Source organism: Micropterus salmoides, unplaced genomic scaffold, assembly GCF_014851395.1.
Source record: "Micropterus salmoides isolate LMB-PRFRI ecotype aquatic unplaced genomic scaffold, ASM1485139v1 Ms_hic_scaffold_2, whole genome shotgun sequence".
Lineage (NCBI taxonomy): Eukaryota > Metazoa > Chordata > Actinopteri > Centrarchiformes > Centrarchidae > Micropterus > Micropterus salmoides.
The window spans coordinates 25,574,033-25,601,991 of NW_024041150.1; the positions used below are offsets into that span (position 1 = coordinate 25,574,033).

At 40.2% G+C, this 27,959-nt stretch overlaps 3 protein-coding genes across 3 annotated transcripts in view; 1 reads left to right on the forward strand and 2 right to left on the reverse strand.

Annotated features, from left to right (window-relative positions):
- Positions 1 to 5,664, forward strand: part of chd3 (chromodomain helicase DNA binding protein 3) — a 55,323-nt gene extending 49,659 nt beyond the window's left edge. The window contains exon 43 of the mRNA XM_038730830.1: positions 3,657 to 5,664. Coding sequence (XP_038586758.1) covers positions 3,657 to 3,760 — 104 coding nt within the window. The 3' untranslated portion in view covers positions 3,761 to 5,664. The remainder of the gene's footprint in view (positions 1 to 3,656) is intronic.
- A 3,234-nt stretch (positions 5,665 to 8,898) lies between these two features.
- On the reverse strand, positions 8,899 to 16,947 carry tnfsf12 (TNF superfamily member 12). Its single transcript, XM_038730634.1, has 6 exons — positions 16,774 to 16,947; positions 15,310 to 15,391; positions 13,581 to 13,637; positions 13,407 to 13,430; positions 13,180 to 13,307; positions 8,899 to 11,693 (listed from the first exon to the last, which is right to left on the reverse strand). The coding sequence occupies exons 1-6, from the start codon at positions 16,945 to 16,947 to the stop codon at positions 11,418 to 11,420; spliced, it is 741 nt and encodes a 246-aa protein (XP_038586562.1). The 3' UTR covers positions 8,899 to 11,417.
- A 4,747-nt stretch (positions 16,948 to 21,694) lies between these two features.
- On the reverse strand, positions 21,695 to 27,956 carry si:dkey-19b23.15 (thialysine N-epsilon-acetyltransferase). The gene is made up of 6 exons (XM_038730635.1): positions 27,748 to 27,956; positions 27,465 to 27,516; positions 26,844 to 26,927; positions 23,708 to 23,809; positions 23,518 to 23,558; positions 21,695 to 23,324 (listed from the first exon to the last, which is right to left on the reverse strand). Exons 1-6 carry the CDS (start codon positions 27,808 to 27,810, stop codon positions 23,157 to 23,159), a joined length of 510 nt encoding a protein of 169 aa, XP_038586563.1. The 5' UTR covers positions 27,811 to 27,956; the 3' UTR covers positions 21,695 to 23,156.
- Between the last annotated feature and the right edge of the window lie 3 nt (positions 27,957 to 27,959).

The following is a 27,959-nucleotide window of genomic DNA, read 5'->3' on the forward strand; positions in this document are numbered from 1 at the left end:
GTTGGAAAGACTCTTTATTCTAAAATCAAGCCTGTTCTTTTGTAGCCCCTGAACAGTTGACAGTTCAGAGACAGAAGCTTGTTCCTGATGAAAGGTTTTGGCGTTGATACACTCACGCAAAGCTTTTCAGCAAGCAAAAATGCTGCCTTCCCTGCCAAGATGGCAGCGCTCACTTCTATCAGATAGTAGGCAGGACCTACAGAGGAGAGACACAGGCTGTCATGTCGGCCAGGAATGTTTTTTATTGCTTTCTGGACTTGAGATGCATCCAGTGCATCCCTGAGTTTTAGCCCTTGTAGACAAATAAAATGGTTTGAGATTTTAGGGATATGTTGTAGGTGCAGATAGGGCTGGGTGATGTGGCCAAAAATTTTATCACGATGGAAACATTTCATATCATTCGATATCAATAATTATCACAATAAATGTCAAATCATTATTTCTTTCAAGTTTAAAGGCAGATTTTTGCTCCTGAGTGAAAATTGAAGAAACCAGGTGGTTATTTATGTGGTTAAACTTTCCTTTATGGTCAGAATGTGACAAACACTTGAGGCCAAACAGTGGATCACTTCACAAATCTGAGTTAGAACATTCAAAGCTATTATCTTTTTCAACAAATATGATTAGTTAATCTTTTTTCAGGCCTCTTTCTTCAACAAAATAAATATTTTAATAGAAAAATTAGGTGCCAATTTGTTTGTGATTCAAATGAATTAAAGCAAATATTTATTGACGATATATTGAGCATTTATTATATTGTTATTGAGGAAAATTATATTGCGATAATTATCATCTTTGTTTTATTGCCCAGCCCTAGGTGCAGAAATATCCGCTGCCAACATAATTTGGGGCAAGAAAATGTTTATTTGTCTCAACAATGTAGCTGCTACTGTGAAGCTGCAGGCAGGCTTGAGAGAGTGAGGGATTTGCATGAAGAAAGAGATAGAGGAGTTTGGATGGACAGAGGTTAAGTATTGCAGAGTGAATTTGGCGGCAGAGTGAAATGTGTGATGGGAGAGGGATTCCGTTATCTGGTGTAACACAAGTACCTCACTGAATTCCTCCTCCTGTTTACCTTCACGGCTTCTTTACCTTGTATGCCGAAGAGGGTGTTACACCTGGTTACGTGTTTGTGGTTTACTACTACAAGAAACACTCCTTGAGCAGCTATTCTGTCACAAACATCACAGAAGAGCAGCCGGTGTATCTGTTTAAAGTGCAGCCAAACAAACTCACATGGTTTCGATAAAGAGATCAGTCAATCATAAAACTGACCTGCTTTCAAAAATGCTGAAAATGTGCGTCTCCCACTTTAAAGGCACATTTTGATGATGAACAATAGCAGTCAGCGCTAACCTCTGTGACAAACACATTGTGTTTTATGTGACTAGTTGAACGCTTCTAATGTGAAGCAGCCGCAGTAGGAAATGTTAGATTATAGTTAGGGTTAAGAGAGTGAACGGTAAGGCTGATATCAATCAGAGGAAATTAAAAACATACACACTGGATTACATGCTACATAGTTTCCTGTGAATCGCTCGTGTGTGGGTAGGTCATTTAAATCCAGTGCGGAAAGGGCGTCACTAACAATGAAGACGTCTGTATAGAGAGGAAATAGCTGAATGTGAATACATTGATTGGCTTTTACTGAAAAATACGGATCATAAATAGTTTGATTTCATAAAAATCGTAACGATTATAACCTTGAGGTTTTTAAAAATCTGATAAAAATATATAGGCTTATTTGGATTTTTTTTAAAGCATAAACATTTTTGCTAGGATTTTTTTAACATTTTAATTTTGTCAACAATTATGACCTAGATATGTACTAATGGTTCATTTTACAGTAGAAAATGTACTTGTCAGTGCTCTCTGGTGGACACAGTATGTACTAGTGACGCTGTTTCTAATTGACCTCAAGCATATCTTTGACATTTCTGTAGTTCAGTTTCTTGCTGTTACATTGGCGGTGATGTATCATCAGTCAGGCTCTCTTTCACTTGTCGTCTTCCCTACCAGAGCGCACTACTGTTTAAGTTCCATCTTCTGCGTCTTTTCTCTGTGCACCCGAAATTCCTCTTGCTCTTTCACCCAGTCTTTACCTCGATTTGTTTTGCCTCTTATCAGATTTTGACTGCCCCCCTGCTCACTTTCTCTCCATCCCCTCTGTTGGCCTCCACTGGCGAAATGCCTTACGTTTTCCCAAAAGCGCCCCCCCCCCCCCCCCCTCTGGTTCTAGACACACACCACATCTTCAGCTCAATACGCTCCTTATCACATCTTTGATCTGCTCGGGGGTGTTATGACAGTTTATCTTTACCCATGGCGCGAGTGAGAGAAGTGCGCTGTTAGTGTATTCCTGGCTTTGTTTTGAAAGGTGCGCTAAACTCGCTGTTCCACTCCCCGAGCACATTCATGATAGTGCACAAATGTGGGAAGCACAGATCCCTTTGCTGGCCAGCTGTGCAGTCGTGTAGAAAGAAGTATTTCCATGCATGTGTGCGTTTGTGTTTCTGTGACCTCATTTGCCTCATTTATGTGTGTGTGTGTGTGTGTGTGCTTACTCATTGCCGGCCTCACTTTCTCCAGGTTAGCAGGAATGCATTCTGGGGGTTTTATCATAATTGTAAACATGATACTGTATATGTAATATGATATATTGACGTACTGTATTATGCAAGTTTGCTCATTAAAAGATTATCAAAGTATCAACCAGCAAGCCTGGGTGCAGTTTGTTTGCTTATTCGTGGCAAAACTGTTCTTTCAAAGGCGTTCCTTTTATTCATTAATCATGATGTCCTGGTTGCATTAACGTAGATACACAAGAGCGAGATGACTGGCAGGTTCCCTCTTAGCACCAGAGATATTTTTAGTGCTGAGGCCAAACAAACTAAGACCATATTTCCCATAAACTTTGCTTTGGGTTGCAGAGAATGTTACTTCTTCTTGTCCTGCTCATCAGCTCCACTGCAAAACATTTCTCTTTTGATTTCCTGAAGAGAATGGTACAATAAAATAGTGAATATAGTAAAAAGTATACTTAACAGCTTTTAAAAACACCCAGATTTTTAAAAGGAGTTTGGTTTAAACACATTGTCTCCTAGATTCTTTCCAGTAATGGAGAGATAATTTCTCTCCATTAGCGCCATTCGCTCTGAACGGAAAAAGAAGAAATCGTTAAGTGTTTGACCTACAAATTGTTCAAATAATTTTTAAAATTTCAAAGTACACAGATTTAACAGCACGGTCTGATTTTTCTGTAATTAGACTATTGGCTCAGAATTAACATGGTAATTTATTGATGTTAAAAATTCTAAACATAGCACCATTTGAATAGCATGTGAAAACATTTCTCTGCCTGTCTGCTTGGATTACTTGGAAACTTGATGCTAAGAAAGGGAATTTGCATTTGACCCTATTGGACATTATTATCCAAAAGGGGTTCTAGCCAGATGTCTGTCTATTTGTGTATTTGCATTTGTGTGTTCCTGTGAGTGTGTAAGAACAGAGTTTCATAGAGTTTTTTTTGTTTTCAGTCTGTGCCAGAAACATCGAGCACAGAAACAAGTTACATGTTGAACTGGCTGAACTGAACTGTGGCGTCCCCCCCCACCCCCCCCCCCCCCCCCCCCCCCCCCCTCCTCCTCTTCCTGCAGTGCTTAATGGGCCTCCCATGTCTGTGAAGAAGGAGCGGGAAGCAGAGCTGCTAATCAACCGGCGGGAGCAGCGCAGCGGAGAGGTCATCTGTATCGACGACTAGACTACACACACACACACACACACACACACACACACACACACACACACACACTCACTATACACTCACTGAAACCCATCTGCTGCAAAGATATCTTCAGTTTCTCTCCAAGAACTCTTCTACAACTTTACTCTGCTGGTACTCACTGAAAAATTAGTACAACACACGTGCACACACACACACACACACAGTATACTCACGCACATGTGCACTTACTGTCCACGGACACACACGCACACCTGCACTACATACAGGCCATATTGTCTCATAACTTCTTGTGACCTTTTCTTGTCTGCCTCAAACCATTATATTCCTCATAAGCGGCCTCTTCAGGCAGGCCTCCTCCTCCTCTTGGGATGCTTCTAACCTCATCTACACACACACACGCACACACACACACACACATACTCACACACACACAACGCTCAACCCACCTCAATCCTAGAAACCTTTAGATCTCTCAATAGACCGTGTAACCTTCCTCCTTCCTCCTCGCCTGGTCCTTAAACTCTTGACAGGAAGCTGCATGTGAAAATTATTTCTACCGCCGCACTCCATCCCCTGAAGCATGCTCTACTCACCATAATGCTGTCTCGTGGAAAGGCAAGCTGTGCCTAAAGTCATTTTAATACTGTTTATAATTCTCTCAGAGAGGCTGACCCTCTTGATTTCTCAGTCCGAGCAGCTCCAAGCACAGCATCAGCTTTTTGTTTTGCTTTTTTCAAAGGTACATGTTCAGATAAACACACATTCAGCTAGGTATGATATGGAAATTATAATCAGGACTCCAGATTAAGTATTTGCCGCCATCAAATCCTGCTTCCCTGGTTCTAGTTTATGTACAGAGCTTTGAGGTATTTCGGGGGGCTGTTCCAGAAAAGGCCTCGCGACGACGCTGTTTCTCAGAAACCTATGAATGTTTAGAACCTTTCATAAGCAAGTCAGTGTTATTAAAACCTATCTATCACCCTGAACACTCCTCTTGACACCTACTCCTGTCATCTCCTCCCTCCCCCTCTCTCAGTCAATCTTTTTTCCTGTTTTTCTTTTCAAGTTTCTATTTCTTTCTACAGAATCCTGTGATATACTTTGCATATTTAAACAGCTCATTCGTGTTCTCTTGTGTTTCTACTCTCGCGATTATTATTGTCGTCGATGTTGCTGTTGTTCTCACTGTTGCTATTTGAGAAAGAGCTTTTACCAAAAGAGACCTTTTTTTTGTAACAATGAAAAATGATACAGTATGTGCGACACACAATGCACCTCTTTGCCATGTTTGTCCTATAATTACAAGAGAGCGCAAACGAAGAAGTTGAGCTAACTTCAGAGGTAGATATATTACAAGAAAACAAATTTTTCTTGCTTACGTTTTAGATTTGGGGCTTGCAAATGACATGCATATATAGAAAATAGGCCATATGTAACCCTAAATGCTTCTCTGAGCAAAAAGAAAATGTATACTATCTAATCCCAGTGAAAATATATGGTTATTATCTGGAAAATAAGAGGCTGGAAATCCATTTTATATACTGCATCATTAAAAAACGCCTTAATAAACATAGCTGAACAAATGTAAAGTCATCAAACTGAATAAAGAACCTGATGTCAACCTGTAAATCCCAGTCAGTCTGACTTAAGTTAAAAATAAAAAAGGATAGCCACCGTAGGAGTTAATTTATCCCATAAATCCCGGACCTTTTACACTTATCTTCCCAGGAAATCCATTTTACAAATTGTTTTGTACAAAGGTTTTGCAACCCCTGAACTAAAACGTGTCAAAAAACAAAGCACTTAGTTCTTTTTTCCACTTTTACTTTGTCATCTCTCCAGATTTCTGTGTTAATTTCTGGGTATCTTGTGTCACTGTGTATGTAGTGGTGCCGATCAGATGATGAGTGGCAGTGAAACACGTCAATGATGATGCATTTTTTTTTCTTTCTTTCTTTTTTTTTGTTTGTAATAAAACTGAATGAAATGATAAAAAGAACTGTGTGGGTTTTTTTCAGATGGTGTTTATATTTCACACACGTTGTTTTTCATGCCAGTGGTGTGGCTCAAGGGATGGTGATGTTGGTCAGTCCCCCGCTTTGGTCCAGACCATAGGCTGTATATAAAGATGGACGATGCGTCTCCACATCCTCCCATTGTACAAAAATGAAGCCAAAATATCCCGGATACGGGTGCTGCCATCTTCTGCTGCTGACGTCATTTGGAGCTAGAGTCTGTGCTGTAGTGACCGGGGTAGGAGCCACAGTCTTGAGGTCCAGCCCATACACTCAATTGTGAGCAGGGCTCACCTGTCAATCGTGACGTGAACGCCCGTTTATATAGCATCAAATAACTAATTAAAACCAAACTTGAAAATGAACACTTGAACAAACTGCAGACAACCACAAAGTGGTGATCGACATGTTTTGGCTACACTTTTGGGAAGCTGTTATGTCCATCTTATGAACAGACAGCATGAACGGTCCAGGCTGAATTCTGAGCAACTATTGGATGGATTGACATTCATGGCTCCCAGAGGATGAATACAGCAATCTATCAAGAGTTTGCTAACATTAGCCGTCCCAAGCTACCATGGCTAAGGTAGTGAATTGAACAAGGTTGAATTTTAATGCTTATGAATTAAACTTTTCATTTGTAAGAATATGATTGTTATTTTCTTCTTCAAATTTACAGTCCTTACTTTAAAATATCTTTAAAAATATTAGTCTTCATCTTCATTTGTGCAAATACCACCTAATATAAGTTTCTTTATTATTTCGTTTCACTCCTTTGTGGCAGCTTTGTGGATGCTTGGCAGCAAAAAAATATCAAATGTTCTCTGTCCCATTTCCTGTTTCAACTTAATATAAAAGGTTTTGCAGGTTTTGAAAAACTAAAATATAAATTAAATAGATCCAATGTGTAGCCTAAATAAACAAAAACCCTGTAAATTCAAATAGGCTGTAAAATGGAGAACATTTATGAAGCACAAATTCTCAAGGGGTTTTACTCTCAACCAGTGAAGCTAATCAGTCACCAAGAGAAGACGAGGCTTTACAGGTCAGCTTCAAAACGTGTAAAGAAAAACAACTTTTTAGCTATTTAGCTTTCCTTGATAAATTGATTGACAAAAACAAAAACGCTTAACCTCTCGCTGAACAAATAAGAACAGTTGTCTTCAGAGACTATAAACTGCTGTCAGTCTGCTCTGATGGCTGTACCATAGAGGCAGGAAGATGCTGTGAGGGCGATGCAGTGATTCAGTGTCTCCTCTTCACGGACCTTTATCACACTGTCTCCCACACACGCACACAACAACCTTGAGGAGCAGATGGTTAGTGATTCATGATGACTAAAGGTGAGGAGTCATCCTGCTTTGTCATTCAGAACAGAGTGATGCCACACAGTTCACTATTTACTGTTATCTCAGCTTTATTATTCCTATAGTAGAAGAGTCTGGAGATAAGGTCAACTCCCATTAAGTGCACACTAACAGGCTCATTTTAGATAATATATTGTAGGGTAAATACTCTTCTGCACCGTGATTTTATTTTACATTTATGTGTCAGGCATCAGGGAAACTTGCAGACATTGCTTTAGTTCAGGTCACTGCAGAATATACTTCAGTGTCAAAATGACATGAGAAATAGTTGAAAATGTGCTTAACCAGTTCACAATCACCTCATAAAGTCACCCAAATTATGTAAAATTCACTTAATTGGTCTGCAGTATATGAAGTATAACATTAACATTATCTATGATTTATTGTGACAAATGAAAATTAAACATGCAGACTTAACAAAGTCTGATTACGTTTGTTTACAGTAGGGCTGGGTCCTAATGTTTATATACTAAAAAGATGCCACAATTATTCCAATAATGATAAATATAACAATCATTAGTAAATTACTGCTCCTATGTTTGTCTGAATTTATGACAGTAGTGATTGTTAAACTTCAGTGTCGGAGGGGTCACAAGTGGAGCCCGACCAATAATAATAATAAGAAGAAGAAGAAGAAGAAGAAGAAGAAGAAAAAGTTATACTTTATTTATCCCACAAGGGGAAATTCAATGTTTTTTCACTCTGGTGTTATAATTGGGATAAACACACACACACACATACACACAATAAATCTGTGTGACAGGATTATCGGCCAATATGAGCTAATTGCAGATAAATTGTATTGTAGTGTTTATAAACCAATAGCCAATAAATGCCGATTAAAAAAGATGAGTGTTATGAGTGTTGTCGTTGCATAGTTTGTCCACCAGAGGGCACTCTGAAACTCCCCTGCTGACAACACACTGGAACCACCACAAAAGCAATCAGCTGTCCTATTTATAACTATAAAAAGTTTATTTTTAAATGATGAAGATATAAAAGAAATAAAAGAAAATTGGCCGATATATCAGAATATCGGATTTTAAAATCTTCAAATTTTAAAAATCTGTGTCAGTCTTAAAAATCACATATTGGCCAGGCTCTGATCAAAAGAATAAATAAAGGTTAATAAAGGTTAGACTAAAATATTTCTGTTGCACATATTAAAACGTATTGCATATACAGTACGTTTTAATCACTGACTTATCACCCTTGGCTGATCTTTTCTCTTGATAAACAGTGGTTACTTTCAGCTCTTAGGAGCCTTTAAAAATCCTATTATTTATTAATATCCTAAATATTTTTTTGTTTGGTTTTGGTCTCCACCAACTCCTAAGGTGTGTCTTTAGCTGCTAAATGCTCTATTTTCACCAGCTAGTTGCAAATTTTTTGAGTCTACCATTCACTGCTGGGCAGGTAGTGAGCAGTGGACTTATCACAGCCATTTCCCTGAAAATACCTGCTTCCCATGAAAGCCATGAAAGTGAAACAAAAAAGTAAAGTTGCGGTCAGTAAAACTACAACAGTTAGCTTGAAGATGCTAAAATGCTCTGTAGATCTGAGGCGAACAGAAGTGTTATAATTATCCCTGTGTTTGTTATTATAAGCAGAGCAACTCCTTACATTCATTAGTATTTAACCCTTTGTTAATGCATAATATTAATTAGTGCAACTTTAAATATTTTGTATGTCGCATCTGATTAATCCCTTCATCTTCATTTTTTGAGACACTCTTTCTTGGCTTTTTCATGAAACAAATTTGAAAGTATAGTGCTTCAAAAACAACACAAAAACATTTATTCAGCGTTTTTGCTGAGTGAGTTAAGAAGAAATTGCATTGCATCATTTTACAGAGAACTTCTTCAGAAGACTTCACAAGATTTTTTTAAGGTGGTAATAAACTTTGACATTTACAAAAATAGGAATTGGGGCAGGGAAGTGGGTAAAACTGTGTGTGGAGGGACAACGCATGTTTTTCCTCAAAGACCTACAGCTATGTGGTTCAGGTTCAGATTCAGGAAGTGAACATTTCGATGGCTGCTGGTGTATGTGTATGCGGTCTGATGGGTGCTGATAGAGAAATATGTGGTGTGTGTGTGCGTGTGTGTGTGTGTGTGTGGGGGGGGGGGGGGGGGTCTCAAAAGGGAAGAGCAGAATGATGAGGAAATCAAACAGGATACAACGTCTACACTTCAAAATCTTTCCATTTGAAAACATGAATGTTTGGCTCCAATTAAAAACACTATGTTCACTGCAGTAAAGTGCTGAGGAGAAACCAATGTGGTCCGTCCACAAAAACTACTTATAAACAAGAGTGGGAGTGCTGAACCCACTGCTAGAAATACACAGTTTGTATTGTAGCAGGGGATATTACGGAAAGCAGCAGCAGCAGCAGATGAGAGAATGGAAGTTTAATTTCTAAAGAGGTAAAAATAAAGAAGCGACCATCTTACAATGTGGCTGAGAAACCTAAACTCAAGAGCTTAACGTGATGAGGAACATTCTAGTTATTGCCTATGAGGTTATCAAGACATGTATATATAACCCAGATCTGCTCCATTGACAATAAACAGCACAGTAATTTCCCAGAACCATGGGTGCAGGTTGGATCTTTTCCACGTTATTTCAGAGCTGTGCTTTGGTTGGGACAAACTCTTCATTTCTGACTTTGAGAAACTAATTAAATTTGAGTCTCCGAGGGGCAAAAAACTTTTGGATTGAAATTTGGCACAGACATTCATGTTCCCCAGATGATGAATCCTAATGACTTTGATGATCCCCTTAGTGTTTTTCTAATTGATCCAGTACTACAGTAGATTTTTGACCAAATACCTGCAAAACTGATAACATTCAGCATTCAACATAACATCAGCCTGTGTTATACCTCAGCTGTGGTTAGTGCTAATTAGCAACATTTTAGCCTGCTTATACGGTACAATGTGATTGTGAACATGGTAAACATGATACCTGCTACACATCAGCATGGTAATAGTGTCTTTGTGAGTATGCTAGCACCTGGAAGTTATCATTTAGCTCAGTGAGTAATTTATTTGTATAAATTTCCATCAGTATACATCAGACTGGTGCTTATTAAACAGCACCTTTCCTCTTGTTTTGCAATAGGCTTATATCAAGACTTTTCTTAATACTATGCTGGTATTAAGACTTTTCCTGACGCTCTATTAGTCACAAAATCAGAAAATACCAGACAATTTTCTTTTTTTAATTAAACATCTCTGTGATATTTAATACCAACTTTTACTTAGCTTATAGCTATAGCTTTGGATGTGTGGGGGCCTCCCCAATATTATTTAATTACTCTTAATGGTAAGGTGACAATTATTTGATGATTTACAAGATGAGTTGAAAGTGATTATCGAGTCATCATACAGATAACAAAGGCCGAAAATATGCTGAAACTTTGCTGTATTTAAAGTTGTACGCGCTGATTACTATAACTTCCAACTAATTTCCAACTGTAAAGCCAAAACGGTACATGAAAATACCTTACAAATCTGACCGCACAAAAGAGCACAAATTCACATCCATGTTATTTAAAATGTTCCCTTTTCTTTGCCAGCTCCTGACTTGATATGCACATATATAAAAATATGTGTAAAGTATATACAACGTATTTAAAAGAAAAAGCTTGCAGTACTTCCACACACATTGCATTGTAAAGATCATAAAATCAGTATAATCAAGACTTGTTTGATTCATTAAATTTCACATACATGCACAGACACTGCATTATATAAAATATCATTGACAACTCATGTAGGCTGCTGATAGTGTTGAGATCTGATGCTTGCAGACGTGCTCTCAGCTTCTTGAGGCACCGGTGTTACAAAAGTGGAAGGTGCATGCACAGCTTTACTGTCAGTCTTATAAAGAGAGGGTAAGCACAATTTATTACATGATACGAAGGCTAAGATGAACATCCAAGTATTTTTTCTTTTTATATGAAGCCATTTATCTACAGAACAGCTTCCATCACATCTGTTCTCTCGGCACACATTCATCGAGGCATTTCGTCCACTTTGGGTCTTGTTTTAATCCAAAAGTCTGTTTTTTGCATTCCAAAACAGCACTGCTGTCCAGAAAAAAATTCCACAACAACTTCCACAAATGTCAGGTTTGTCTTTCAAATAAACGTCTTTGGGAAGAGGCTGTGGCACGATGTGATGCCCACGACTGCTTATGACTGTTTTACCGTGTAGAAAAGAATCTCATCCATACAAAAACAAGTGTTGTTCTCAGATGAGTTTGTGTACAAAACGATCCCAGACTTCAGTTGACTTTAAAGATGCTGAACACGTGAGGCGAGGCTGAGGGGTTGCCCAAAGATTGGAGTCTGAAGGACGGGCCTGTGATGGCCTGCAGCTCAGTGCCTTTGTCCAGTCGCAGGAGGCCGGACACCTGGCAGGGCTTCAGGAAGTGGAAAGGGTGTGGCCCGGCAGAGGGGGTCGTCCCATAGCCCTCCATACATTGCAGCTTCTGAGGCCTCTGTCCGCTGGTCACCACATCCAGCTTCACATACTGAGATTGCTGTTCATTAAACAACACCTGAGGAGACAGAGACAATGATCTACATCGCATCAAGAAAGGCTAGCGGAGACTCTAGGAGAACTTGTTCCTACTCCACTATTCAAATAAAAACTAAGACTGCCTCAGGACTTCCAAGGCCCCGCTATCGTAATTATTTTTTTCTTTCTTTCTTTTTTTTGGCTAGATTTTCTCCAGACCTCTGTCAACTTGACGAGACCAAAGTCTGGCTACATGAGATTACCCGAAACCTGATATCCACCTCTCCAGAAAACATGATACATACCAGTACAGTATGACTGATGTTTGTACATAATAAAGGCTGTTTTTATAAAAAATCTTTAAACCTGCACTCCAAGAGTCTGTTGGTTCAGTCAAGTTTGCTTCACCATTTCCCCTCAAGAAGTAAGTACACTAGTTCGAATAGGACTAATAAATATCTGATATCTATATAAATCTCGATTCGATTTCCAAAATAAATATGTTGCATTGGGTGATTTAAACCTGCATTATGTTTTTTGTCCACTTGAGGGCAGCGGAACAAGTTGAAACACAGCACTGACGGATTAGGTGCGTTCGAGATGAAAGCGGCTGACTTTCGCCGACTTGATAGTCAAACGTTGAGCTGCAGGCGACTGCAGGGAATAAAAACCATTCTACCTGCAGGAGCTTACTGTGAGCTTAGAACAATGCCTGATCAGATCAGGCAAAAGGTGGTTCCAACTTTGCGCAGCCGGAGAAACTGAGGTCGTGGGACTCGGCACCTGCAACCGCCTTGCTCCCAGGGGGTTTTAATGTCATGTGACATGGTGACGTTTTGGAGCGCTGGGGAAAGTCGAACACAATTTCCAACCGGCATGCCTTATGTTAAGTCCAGCATGCATCACGTTAGGTCAGCGCTGCGCAGCACACCAAGGAGTCAAACTGTCACCATATGAACTTGCATACTACATTAGCATTAATTTGGAGTTGTGTTTCTGGCCACCAGGTGACTGTAAGTCCAATATTCACACTCCTTTTAGCTCTGTTTTAGTCTCCACCAACTGCAGCTTAGTTGAAAATATCTGGATCTTAAGCTCCGCTATGTTCACCAGCTAGTTACTAACTTTCTTTGATAGCTGATTTGGTGCTGGGCGGGTAGTGTAAACTTGGTTTATAGTAGATTTTTTGTGCTAAAAAAAAGCTGCCTGCAGCTTCTGGGAATGATGCTGATGAGAGCTGTGATAGTGAACCAAAACATTGAAGTTGCAGGGCCTGAAAACCAAAACAATGAGCTGAAAGATGCTAAAATGCTCTGCAGAACTGAGTAGAAGTCATGTGATTATTCTCTGTGGGGTGGTCACTACAAGCAACTCCTAACATATTAATTTGATCCATTGTTATAAAAGTTTCATTAGTTCAGCTTTGAAGTGGGGATTAGACCTGAAGTGTGGCATGTGGGGAATGTGAGCATTCTGGTTTGTAATTCAATACTGTAGACAAACTAAAACTCCCCGCCCAAACTCACCTGGCAGAACAGGAAGTAGACGCCCGTTTTCTCCACAGTGAAGGTGCCTTGTTCCTTGTTGTACCTCACTGCTTTACTCATATTCAGCATCCTTTCTTCCCAGCCCTTTATCACACCACCCTCTCCCACTGACACACACACACACACACACACACATCCAGGATTAATCCTCTCATAAACAAAACTTTCACAGATTATCCTCCATCCTTCATTTTTATGACTCTTACCTTGCTGAGAGGAGACTTTGGTTACTGGGGAAAAGTAAAAGAGACATTGAAAGAGAAAGAAAAAGGGAAAGTCAATTAAGATTTTATGAGCGCAGTCATATAGGGGTATATGATTGAAACCACTTCAGCAGATGCTACACGAGACGGCTATATGGGATCTGTCAAGCCACTTACTCTCAAAATGAGACGCCGCTTTCTTTCCATTTCCATTCCTCCCTCGCGCCGCCCCCCCTTCAGAAGGCAAGGAGAGTCAGAGTATGAGTTTGGATGGCAGAGAAAATATGTCTGTGGTTTTTTGATAAAACAATCATTCCCATCTGTATCTGGCTAATAACACGGTGTGCTAATTTGCAGTCCTTTGGATTGTCAACCTGGCTTGTTTTAACGCCATTAGCAGATGGGCAAACGATTTCCTTTCACGTGCTTCAATATATTTCCTCAAACTTTTATTTTCAGTCAGAAGCATGTGCCTCTTTTTTTCCCGGTGGGGGCTAATCTTAGTGCCAGCTGGTCGCAGTCATCTAGAAAATACAGAATACAGAGAGAGAAGGCGGATGGAGAGCTGGGGGGGGGGCAGGAAAACACAAGATAAACGGAGTGAAAGTAAATGAGAAAGCGTTAGATGCAGCCAGAGAGCTACGGACGCTGAATAAGAGAAATGAAGTGCCGGAAAAAGAGAGTCAAAAAGGTCTTTGGCTGCTCTGTGACCCAAAGGAGACGATTAAGAAGAGAGTGAAGCAACAGCTACGGGCCGCTGCTCGGTTAAATACAATAAATAAAACACAACACTTAAAAGGCCAGAGCTGCAGAATGCCTGCTCCTGTTACTCACTAAAGGTTTATTTTAGCTTTGCAATCTGGCCTAGGGGAGCGATTTTGAACACAGATTTGACTCGAATGCTGTATGTATGAACTGTGAAATGCATACTTTATGTTTCGAGACAGAGCAGCCAAACACCGGGCCCCGCCGTCATACAGAAATATTAAGTCCCTGCTAAAATAACTCACAGGTGGGTGACCCTGTAGACTTAGGATTTGCTATGGGCGAGCGTAAAGCCCTCAGGCTGGCCAGAGTTTCCTGACTTAAGCTGTCAGTCACTAGGAGAGAACATAACAGCAGTGTCCTGCTGGAGCGCTGCACCGCGGTGGTCAACTTTCCACAAACTGGAAGAGGCTGTTTGGGCTTTAAAAAAAATCATTGATAGCCATGAATTTCTGAACACTGTTTAATATGTTTTGGAGGACAAAGTCAGATATCAGTTACTAAAGAAAAATAAAATATCTGCAGGATATCAACATAGATATTTTTGGCGCAGCATGCAGCTCTCTAAATGAATCCTTTTGTCAAATTTGGATATTCGTCCCTCCGCTGATATCCAGCACAAAGGCGCCCGAGGGTTCACTTTCAGACAAAATGTGAGCAATCAAGCAATCCCGTGATGGTGACGCAAGCAGAGGATATAAATACTGCAATGATAGGTCATCAAATATCACCGCTTTCACAACAAATCATAGCTGTGTCGGTCGTGTGCTCTGGGGGAGGGGAAAAAATCAATTTCATTGCCCAAAAGCGTGCAACAAGGCCTCGCCCCCGCGCCAGCTGGTTTTCTGGGCTTCGAGGCCGTTCTGGTCAGACCTGTAATTTCTGAAACAGTCACCCAGCTGCCTACTTTTTCCTGTGTCAACTTTTAGCAGCGGGTAGTGCCTGCGGCCCGCTAGACCTGACCAAAGTGGCATGCGGGCCAAGACTGGCCAGCGTGTGTTCAATGTTCTTCCCAAAAAAAAAACAACAGAGTGCAGTTGGTAGGTATTGTGTCTGTGGTGATTTGTGGCGGCTAAAAAGCACACAACTTCTGTATATCGGTGTTGTTGAAGTCAAGAAAATGACGTTTGATTTCCAGTACCATCTCTCTTCACTCTCTGCCCCACCAACAGCTCTCTCTTCTCCAGAATGAGCTGAACAATGGCCTTCCTCTGTGTGTTGACCTGTTGAAAGGGAGAGAGAAAAAGCGTGCACTATTAACAAACGTCCAATAAGCTTATTATGACTTTTTTCTGGCGCCGATCCCACACAGCCACAGAAGGCCTCTTCCAGCCAGCCAGCCACATAAACAGGCTCGTCTTTTCCAGTATCCAGCCCCTGCTGCCATGCCTGCTTTAGAATAATTCTACCACTTCCTCGGAGACTGGTTGCGACACCTAATGCATGTTTTAAAGGCTTTGCATTCCTCACATGTCTTAACTCCCTTTCTGAGAAAGAAAGAAAGAAAGAAAGAAATTTAGTCTAGCCAGCAAAGTTTTAAATCCTCGGCTGGGGGCCCACTGAATGACCGAAGGAGGCCTATATGAAGTAAGAGGAGAAGTGGCTGAGGGAATGTATGTTTAAATGTACTGCTACCGTGGAAATGGAGGCAGCGAGTTTCTCTTCGCTCTCCAGACGTTCACTCACTGGCTCTCATCAGAAGTTGGCCAACGGTCAAATGGACAGATCAGGGCCCCTTGGGAAAGGCTCCAGCATCAACACTCCACGTGTCCAATTTTGGGGTGTTTGTATGTGTGTGAGTGAGGGAGAAACGGTGTGTGTGTGTGTGTGTGTGTGTGTGTGTGCAGGTCTGTCAACATGATGCACAGCCAACCTGTCCCCCTGATCTCAAATCCAGTGCAACCTGGTTTTGTAAATACTGTGAAACCAGAAGAATTTCCATCAGCTCCTTTTGGCTGCTTTTGGAGAAATAATTTGCCTTGTGATGCAACCTCATGCTGGAGGGAGTCTAACATTTCCTGCTAGTGCAAGACGTTTCTAAACACTTTGCATGAGATGGCTCAGGATTTAGGATTGCTCTCTGCACATGTAACAATTGAAATGACCCTGGCCTGTGCATGAGAGGTGGCTATGTTGCAAATGATTTACACTTGCCACACTTCATCATGCAGTCGGTTTCACGCCTGGAGCCTCTCTGCAGTCAGTTGGGTTTAACGTGCTCACATGCCAAATAGTTGAGGCTTTCCAGTAAATTGAGATAAAACTGGAGCACAACTGGCAATTAAACACTGCGGGGGAGCAAAGGGGACTTGGACACAAAAATAAGCAGTAACGCCACACAACTTGACTACACTTATTGGTATACAATAAAAGTACCAAGCAATGGTGCAATAGAGTACGTGCGGGAGGGGGGGGGTGGACATTTTTCTATATAGACCTCCCGCGACGGTTCCCCTTAACCGCAGCCACAAAAGAAGTTACATAACAAACACTTGAAGGTCTGTAATAGTTGCAGGCGAGTAAATATTATTGTTGGGACAAATATGCATGCTATTCGGAGAGGGGCTGTCTGCAGGCTTGATTGGTTTTCAGGCATGATACAAACCTGCTCCAGTCGGTCCTGTAGGATCTTAAAGGACTGAGACAGATCCCGCGTTTCTCGCCAAGTCCACGCCGTAAACAGCGCACTGCATGCGGCCAGGGACAGAGCCACCAGGGCCAGAGAAGCCCAGACGACCCGCAGCTTGCGCACTCGCCTCCTCTGCAGAATACGATGCATATTGGTGCAGACTGCACTGCTACTCGCCGCCGCAGACCATCCGAAATCCCCACTTCAACTCCATTCCAGCAGAGCATGAAGTCCCTCCAAATGCATTTCTGTCCAAATGTCCATTTTCGAAAGCAAGGTGCGCGAGTAGACAGCCTACAACTAGCCCTCACTGCTTTTTAGATGCGCAGATCTTTCCGTTTAATTGGAGGTTTATCTGACAGATGATAGGGTTTTAAAGAAACCAAACATCCGATCCTTCCTCCACACAGATCAAAGCCACCATCCGCGTGTGCGGCCAGTCAGATAAAAGAAAACTCTGCAACTCGCGCACATCAACTGTTGCATCCTTCTCCTTGTGATTCGTTGACTCAGCTCTCTTGTCTTCCCTTTAAACAGCGTGCTGGGGGGCCACTCTATTAGACAGACTGAGCACACATCAGCATGAACTCTCTCTCTCTCTCTCTCTCTCTCTCTCTCTCTCTCTCTCTCACACACACACACACACATACACAGACTTGGAGGTGAACTTTCCGTGCGTCCTCAACAAGCTCTGATGTTGCGATACCAGCGTGCATCCGCCGTGAAAAACTAACGAGGTGAGCGCGAGAAAAACATACGAGGCGCACCGGGACTTCCTCTGCGTCTCAAGTCACTTTCATCAACTTGCATGCCTTGAAAATATGTGCAATTCACGCGTGTAGCAGTCCCGTTTTTAACCACACGGTGGCTGTAGTGTAAAGGACACACCAGCCCGCTCCTGCTGGCGATGATGCGTTTGTTTCTGCAATCAACAGGTGAGCCAGACTGATTTTTATTCCACTGGTCAGTTTCTTAATTTAAAGTCTAAAAGAAAATCTTTCAGGAAACAAGACACATTTATTGTGAAATGAACATCACCATAAACTGTGAAGACAGGTGGCAGAGGCAGTTAAATAAATTAGTAAAAATCACACACATTTATAAATTAATTTAAAGTGTTAAATGTTTTTATTGGTTCAGGGGTAAAATTAAATCAATTTAAAAGTCATATATTCAAACTGGAAAATATTTTGGCATTAAGGTCATATGATGTCTCTAAAGAAGTGTTTCCCAACCATGTCTCCTTGTGACCCCTTGTGACAGGTTGCACAGTTAAGTGAATTTCCCTTTCCTTCAGTATTTAACATGAATAAAGAAAAGCTTTTAACTAAATCCAATTTGTGACCTCGTAATTATAATATATTGTTTAAAAAGCAGCTTGGATGTAACAATAACAAGAAACCAGACCCTCTCAAAAGTTTAACACATACCTGAAATTATTATGTTATACCTGGAAAGACACACCTTACTTTTCTGTTTAGTGCAGGTAATTAAAGGTACACTATGGATTTAAAAAAAAATAAAAAATTAAAGTTATGTTTACATTTACTGTTTGAGTCCTCAAAAAACAAACAAACAAACAAACAAACATTTAAAACCATTATTTCTAAGAATAACATACATAAACATTGTTTATATCCATGTTTGTTTGCTAGCTGTCTTGTTGGTTCACACGTGTACAGCACTGCTCCATAGCGCTACTAGTGGTCAAAAACTCCACAGGGTTCCTTTAAGTTGTGCAAAGAGGTGACTTATCAAGCAAAAGCCAATCCTTCTCACATCTTTCACATAACTCATATTTTGGTGGATTATGGTTGATTTTGTAACACTGATGCACCTTTTCTGTACAGTTTTTCCCACCACTAGGACCCTGCATTTCTTCCTCCTTTTGGTCAAATAGTGCACATTTATGTTTTACTGCATTTTACTATGTACGTATTATTTACTTTACAGTGTATGTACACATTGAGCATCTTTGGGACAAAAGTTCTATCTGATCTTAATTATTTTTACACTTTATTGGGATTAAAGGAACAGTTAGTATTAGAAGGCCCCCCATAGGTAAAATGTAATTGCATATTGACCATTATTTCACCTTCGATAAGCATTATTTATATTTTTAAGTTCATACTATTTATTTATTTATTTTTCCAAATATCAGATCTACATTTTAGTAAGTTTTGGAAAACCCCATTATTAACTAATGAACACTCACAGACTGAAGGAACTATGTCGTGGAGTCAACACAGCTACACATTCACGCAACACACTTTATGTAACTGCAGTCTGACAGGTTTTATTCATCAGTGTCAAATGAACAGAGCAGTCAAACAAGTGTACAGGTAAATACGAGTAAAACACACTCTTGGTTTTCAAGAATGGAACAACAGGAAGCCTAAAATACTTTTGTGAAACCAACACTGACTCTCATGCAGGTTCTAGGCTAAAGGCGACGTGGCTTTTTGACACTTATGTAGCCTATCTTGGGTACAGCAAATGACACTTAACTTTGGAGGTGCTTTTTGTGGCCAGTTGGGTGAAATTATGGCATGCTGATCACATGAAAAACCTATGAATCCATTATTTTGTGATTTCCATGTTTTAGATGAGGAATTTCATGCTCCTTTGTGAGTTGAGGGAATTTATTTGATCTTATGAAGCCCTAAAAGGTATGGTCTTCCTGAAAGGTTCACTTTTTTGGATTCACAAGGTTACCACCCAACTGTGACCATCTTTAAATTCAGTCATTTCAGTGACAAAACCGACACATTAACACAATAAAACGCCTCTGCTGGCACACAACATCAGTGACTGCACGTAATATTTGTAATCACAATACTACCAGTATTGAACACAGTGGAAATATCCCATCATGTGAATGGTACACACATAGGCCCTTCCTGACAACTAAACAGCACCAAAGTTGTGCAAATGAGCACACTACATCAGCATGGTCATCTTTTTGACTTTTACACCATGTAGTAATTACACACACACATCCTGCACGCTAAAATCTGAATAAACATTTAAGTATCTCTTCTTGTCTTTTGTATGCAAAGTTGCTCTTCAAATGTATTGGAAAGATTTGACAGGAATCAGGGTTGAACTTTGATTTGATTTCGACACAGTTGAGAAATCCATGCTGGGAGCAGAGTAACAAGTTGTATAATTTATAGTTCTGGGTTTGGCATTATGGTGGGAAGTTGCAGACAAGGGAGGTTATACACATCTCTTCATGTTCACTTGGACTCTATATAGATTTTTGGGCACATGCGGTCTAGCACAATGACAGCACATTAAGTTTACTTGTACACACTGATGAAATCCGTATAGTTTGCACATTGAAACAAACATACATTAATATTTTACAACACAATGTGCCAAAGATGAAAAAAACCCAACACATTCTTTACTCAAGTATTTTGTAAACAAAGTATGAAAAGAAATGCAAATTGCTAAAGCTACAGAGGAGGGTCAGTGGTTTTTACTTGTTTAGAGTGAGAGAAAACAAACTAAATATAACCCACAACTGACAACCCAAGACTGTTTTCATTAAATAGCTGGAAACGATACAAAAAGTAAAGTGGATACAAAACAGAAATGCAGACCACAATAATGCCCGTTTCACTTTAACAGGACAGGTTTAGATACAAACAAAGCCTTGTCCAAGGTTTTTATTTCTTGAATTCCACCAGATGGGTTGTTTTTGTCTGATTGCTTCTTTCTTTGAAACCCAAGAGTTTGTTGATTGGCTGCATGGAAGTAGGTTTCGGTCAGGCGCAACTGATTCCTTTACTTCACAATTTCATCACAACAACTTTGTAAATACATAGCTCAAAAGAAGGAAAACAATGAAAATACCAATATTGTGCATTACAACAGCTTCACAGGAGTCTGGAAGACGAGGCTAGAGGTGACAGACTCTTTGGTTGCTGTTGCCATCGTTTATAATACATTTAAAGGGATAAGAAAAACTCACTATTTTCCAACAGTCACACAAGGAAACAGATCTTGGCTTTAAAATGCATAAGGTTTTTCTGGATTTTGTGCAAAACAATATTTATTTCTAGATGATGAATTGTTTACTTTATGTCAAGACCTTCTCTAAAACCCCCACAACCCACACACATGCACAGTCCTTTCTGACCTTTTCTCATACCCACATTCTATAATCTATAATCTTTTTCACACTTTAAGCAGAGAGATTAGGTTATCTGATCCATTTAACACTGAAATCAAAAGGTGCTCTGGCATAACATATCACAAGGGATAAAACACAAAAAACAGATTTCAGTGCCTCTGTGATCTAAATGTATTGCATAGGCCCCATTCCAATACTTAAAACTGCGTCCTTGACTGTGAATAACAAGCCAATTGACTGTTTGCTAAACCCCTTTTTGAACCATAACAAGGCACAGCAGGCACATGGGGAAGCGGTGTATGTGAGGATGTGGTAAGAACAGTACCTCGTATATAAAGAGTTTGGCGGGTTGTGTCTTTTGTTTTTAGCCTTACCAAACAAAATAAAAAACAAAACAAACAAACAACAGCACCAAAATTGTAAGGAATACATTAACAGTTGGTTTGTCTGCTCTAGTTGCAAACATTAGCAAGCCTGGCTACCTAGCTTATTACAAGTAGTAACTGAGCATTACTTAGCTACTATATCAGCGTTTAGGCTAATGTTAGCAGTTCTGTCCTGCTCATAGTTGGATTTGGGAAAGTTTTCACTCCACATTTGTGTTTGTGAATCACCTCAGTGTATTCCTGTTCCTCAAAACCTTTTCCTCAAAACCTTTTCACATGTAAAACACAGTGTTTGAAAATCATAAAACACAAACCTAACCTCTGTGCTGCTTGTCCACATTTATATAGTGAGCATCAAAACAGGTTTTAGTTAACATTTGAATTACATTTTATTATATAATACCATACTATAATATTAGGGCTAACAAGCTCTACACTGCAAGACAAAAACAAAGCTGCTCTATATTTCCATGTCTTCTGCATGGATCATCAGCTGATAGGGGAGAGCGCGGTGATTTGAGCCTGTGGGGAAGTTGAGCCACCCCTTGTTTCTCGGCAACCATAGACAAAATTGGTCGTGTGACCACATATTTTTGAGGAGTCATCCATTTTACTCACCCTGTCCCTGTGATAAAGAGAGGCCCATGGAATGGGTGATAAACACTTTTAAGATCAGAAAACAGTTTTTTGCAGTTCAAAGTGATTTGTTATGTTTAAGGAGTCCTGATTCTTGTGTCTGAACAATTACAGACAGGTTTGACAAATCTTATGCAGGGTAACGTTATGCTATGCTATGTTACCCAGCTATTTTACTGTAATTTTACATTGCCATCTCATGCATCATCAAAATGATGTGACATTATGCATCTTAGACTGGAAACCATCATGGCATGCTTCTATAAATGGAAGACAGACAGGCTTCAACTCCTATTGTGGGTTTGGACAGATCAGTGGTAGAGGTACAAAAATGGGAAGTCCATACATCAGGTGGCACGGGACATGATGATCAACAGGATGACTTTAAAACGATACATCAATATGAAACAACCAGGAGACATAGCTGCAATGTTTCACTATGTAAGTGCAATTAAATGTTGGGACCTGGCGTTTGAAAGTGCATGATAAAATGCCATTGATGTCCCCGACCCCCATGTGGCTCAACTCATCCCCTCATACGGGGCAAGTTGAGACAAGAGTCCCCTTTTTGTTTTTGAAAGCCATATTTTGAAAACAGATTCCTTTAGATCCAAATTGATCATTCCCAGGGATGCACCACATCCTAAAATATATGTACATATTTTAGCTGGAGGCATCACTGTCATGTCCTCACTTTAAAGACACCTCAAGTAAAAACTGGCTCAACTCACCCCGCTCTCCCCTAAGGATGCTGACTTCTTGCCTAGCTTTAGCATCAGTCAGCTAAATAGCTAATGCTAGCTAACTACTGCTAATAAAATCTGCCGGCTGTTGCTATTCAGGCGACAAAATTTACATTATCATTATCTATAAATGAGAAGCCTGCTTTTGTTTACCTTTATGGGAAATTGAAGATCCATTGTTTGAAAAATGACCAAGAATTTCAGGTGCTAACTCCGCCATTGTTATTATTGTTAACTGTATATGATGAGCTAGCATGGAAAACTTGACAGGTGTAGCAACACTGGGGGTGTAGCGCTTAACAAGCAGTCAGTTATTGTAATAATCATTTTTTTAAGAATCTGGCTTCACGATTGTCATTGTCAGGTTTTGGAACGGGGCTACTGAGTGCTGCGCTATCCCTGCTCTGTGTGGGTTGACCTCATAGAGTTGCAAAGGTCATCCCCAGTGTTGGCTTATGGTTGGGCCAGGTGCTCCAGCGCCTCTCCCTCACAGCGCATACAGTGGTAACCCATGTCGGTGGTGACATCAAAGCAGCCCTGGCTGAGGTAAAAGTCCAGAGAAGATTTGTTCCAGTCCAGGACGGTGAAGTTGAGCTGGGTGCAGCCAGCAGCCATGCCGAGCTACAAGACAGCGAAATGAAGCAGGAAGACAGACATGAGGGGATGGAGATTTTCACAAAGATATGCAAGCTCCTTTGTAACAGTGCAAAAGAAGAAGACTTCCTTTGTATATCAGAGAAAAGGGTTCAGCGTCTATAGTACATTTCCACTCCTTAACTGTCACAGTTAAATAATGGATTGATGTTTTACTCACCTGTGCAACCTTGCTCATAAGTGCTTTACCAATGCCCTTCCCTGAAAGACAGGCACCACGTATTACTTGAGTTTTAATGTACATACAGTCTTTTATGATGTTGCGGCTTATTTTCTCCAGGCCATTTTCACAAATTATATTTACTCCATATCAACAACGGCATGTCTATGTTTGAGGCAGTGTTCTGTACCTCTGAACTCTGGCATCACGTACAAGTCCTCCATATAAACACCTCTGCCCGACCATGAGCTGTAGGAAAAGAAGTAAAGTGCATAGCCTATCTTCGTATGACCTGAAAGCAACAGTCAAAAATGTGAAATCAATGAAACAGCAACTGGTAGTCAGCAGTTTATTTGAGTTATATGAATACCCTCGTATCATTCCCTAAACATTTTGTGTTTTTTATATTTCAGAAGCCATTATATTACAAAAGTGAAGTAAAACAATCAGTCCTGATTTATTAGGATAGGATATAAAGTTTATATGTCTAATGTGATAGCTAACAATTGCCTATTTATACACCCAGCAGATGTTACACATATTCATTTGCCTTGTATAGGTCTATTGTAAATTCCAATAGTCACTCTTCTTCATGCCTGGTCTGGTTTCCACCATCTGCCAAGGGACATTTTTGGCTCTTTAATTGCTGCTAAATGACCAAATATGTTCATAAGTTCGTTGCTAACTTTGTCTATTAGCTTTTTAGCATACAGTGGGTTTATCAAACATGTTTTGGTAAAAACATAAACAAGGTTGATGAGACTGAACCAAAACAGTAAAGTTGCTGGTCGTAAAACCAAAACAATGAGCTTAAAGACGCTAAACGTTAAAGTTAAGGTGGTCCGTCATGTTGGGCCAGTTCGGCTGGCTAACAACTGTGTTGCTGAGTTAGCAAGTATTTGTGTAAGTCACAATTTTGTTTCTTTGCAGATGCCAGATGTGACATAAAGAGGCAAAAGAGAGATGAATGTGAATGAATTACTCAATAATGTTATTTTACCAACTTTACTAGCTGGCTATCGTACCCCATCCCTACGGTTTGAGGGAACTGCAGTGCTGTTGACATTTGACCCACTATTATACATATTGACTAGGGCTGCTCGATTATGGTCAATCAAATCATAATCACAATCATTTTAGTCAATACTAACATCAGGGTGATTTAACATTTAACTCACTGACTAAGGAAAGAATTATGCATTTATTGAACTTTTGAAATTAAATGCTTCATTGCTTTTAAAATCCCAAAGCCCATTAAATAAGAAATAATAATCCAGCATTATTATTATTATATATTTATTTGCCCAGGTTGACATGTGTGTGCGTGTGTGTGTTTACACAGAGTCGGGCAAAGCAGGTGACAGGGGAGCTGCTCGAGTACTACTCGTTATGTTACATAATGCTGGAATTCAATGGTGGTGTTTTGTCGGGACATGCCATTATTTAAACCAACGGTGAGTAAGAAAAGAATAAATAAGTATATATAATATGTAATTTAGAGGAACATTCAATAGCTGCTAGGCTAATTTATGCAGTATAAAAGGCTGCAGGCTGCAGCAGTTACAGCAGTTATAACCGTTGGTCATCTTAGCTCGAGCTGAACAAACAGAAGAGAGGCCAATAGAGAGCTTTTAGGGAAGGGGCAGGAGCCACCATTGTAAGCATCATTGTGAATTGGAATGAGGCACAATAATTGTTTTATATCTATTATCTTGTTTTCACAATTGTTAGAAACCAAAATCATACAATTTGATTAATTGCACCGCCCTAATATTGACTAGTGCAGCATTAAAAGGATAGTTCAGGATTTTAGAAGTGTGGCTGTATGAGCTAGACCTCCTGTTGTTTTCTGCTAGGAACAGAGTCAGCAGCAAAACATATTTCAGCCACCAACTTAATTATTCTTACACACCCAGTCCACAGCAGTACAATGCTTAGCTTCCCTGCCGGTACGACTCTCTGCTTCTCCATAGAGGGGACACTCTGGGGAGGGGACCGCCATCTACTGCAGGTTATCCACTGACTATGGATAAGTACCTCAGCCCCACTTCAAAACTATCCCTTTAAAGATCTCTACCAGAACATCCTGACATTTGCAGCGTATGTTGTGTTGTATTGCAGCAATAAACACCCAGAAGGATTTCAGTAATATTCAGTTGCTCGTGTTGCTATAACTTAAGTAATTGCTGCTAGTGGCTATCTTTCAGAATGGCAACCACAAGCTAACATCTTTTTAACCTGTAGAAGCCACCGATATTTTATCTTTCCTCAATTCTGTGTGGTTATTAGGCTGATTCTAGCTGTCCACTAATCTGTATCCTGTCACGCAAATGTAAGTTGGTCATGAATGTTATGTTATGAGAGTCATGGGATATCTAGGTGAACCAAGTCAAACACACACAGGCATTCACTCCTCAGTATGGAGTAAGATATCTGAGGCCAGTGGAAAGTAGGAGAGTGGTGATTATATGGAAAAAGGGCTGTGTCATGGAAGAAAAAGGCCCAGCTGGGCAGCAGACATCGTGTTAATGGTCTCATTACCGTATTCTGAGGCGTTAGTCTTGTTATGTAAGTGGTGTATAAGGGGAAAGATCACATCAGCAGGAAGCCGTTACATTAGGTACCAGAACTAATAAATACTGTTTTTTCAAAATTACACAGTTAAAAACTGTTATAATATGGGTGATCTGAGAAAAGAGAAATCAAAACTCAGAAGAGTTGATGAAATACTAACAAGTCATAACAACTTGAGATATCTGAGTCGAGGTCTTCCAGCAACCAATGTCACTTCTTGGTGAATTGTTTCCTTAAGAAGTAGCAAAACATTACAACTGTCTCCCCTCTCGATTTAATAGTAGCAAACTTATCAAAAAGCAAACATAAAAGATGAGACAAAACAATAGTATTTCCATCTAAAAAAAATTTTGAAATCATAATTTTGGTTTATTTAAATAAGCATGGAAAAAGGCTCAAACAACTGTAACTGCCATTTGGCTGAAGGGCCAAGGGACATTTTTTTTTTAAATGCTGCACTGCAATTTCTGGTCTGACAAGTTAAAGCATGTACTTATGGCCACAGCCCAAACAATAAGGTGTTCGCCTTCATAGATGTGGTTTAACTACCTGCTGTTAATTTGTACCACGGGTGATTTTAAGACAATGATTCTTGGTTATGAGAGGGTTTTGTGATCTTTTGTTTAGTTTGTATGAAAGTAAAGATCTGTACAACTCTCATGGCTATGCATATATATGCGCAAATATATGCATAGCAATAAGATATTGCTTCAAAAGTGGACTAAACAGCGTTACTGATGGTTCTCCCTCACCTTCTTTGGTTTTTTGCTGTTCGGGCACCTCAGCGATGATCCCGTGGAAGAATGGGTTCTTGGAGAAGCCGTCCTGCTCCAAGTCTTAACATAAAATACAAAGACACTGTTAACTCACATGTGTTATTAAGCTGAATAGTTTCTCCTGAAATTTCCAAAGCTCACACGTCCCGTGGTCAAACAACCTCAACAACAAGGTCCATTTAGTAGCTTTTGATTGTACCCCGATGTCCGTTTTGAAGCTGTTCTGGAGCTTTCAATCATAATCTTCTTAGTTCACCATCTTCAAGAATAAACGGGCAAACATGGAGGAAGAGCCCCAAACACGCTCAGGAAAAACGGAAATTTCAGTGTCTAATTTCATGACAACTTGGCAAAGTCCATCTCTTCAGGAAGATCGTGTGATCTGATCAAAAGCTCCAGAACAGCTGCTAAATGGACCTAGTGGTGAGGCTGTTTAGCCACCTGCTTTTTCCAAGGTCCAGAATGCACGTTCCACCTGTAAGAGGATATTGTCTGGCCTCACTTGAATCTCATCTTGTTTTTGATGAAGGTCAGATACATTTAAACAGTTAGGGTCAAGTCAGAGAACAAATGATTTAATGTACGTAATTTAGTTACCTCTCTGTGTGACTTTCACATGCTGGGACACTTTCTCAAATTCAGCCAATTCCTGTGAACAAATAAAAATAACATCACTGCTTATTAACCTCTGCACTGTAGCCTAAAAGTGGCACTCCTAGTGCGCGTGCGCTATAAAGATACCACTGCCGTCAGTTCATTAAAAAATATCTCAATCTACTAACAACAACATTGTACATGGAGTGGTCTCCTGACGTAAGCCTGTGAGTCATGGGCTGCTTAATGTCTTCCGAGTCATTTTTAGCTGCACACGTGTCCTCACCAAGATCATCCGCGCGATGTCCTTGCAGTCCTCCACGTTGGCTGCACGGATAGAGTACTCCATGTTGTGCGGATCTGATGGTGTGATGCTCACAGTGCGGCAGTTCTCCAGTTGGTGGTTACTGTGTGGGTAATCCGGACGGATGTCCGGATTGAAAAAATGGACAGGGAGGACTGCAGCTGCACGCTCCAACTCAACAGCATGAGAAGTGA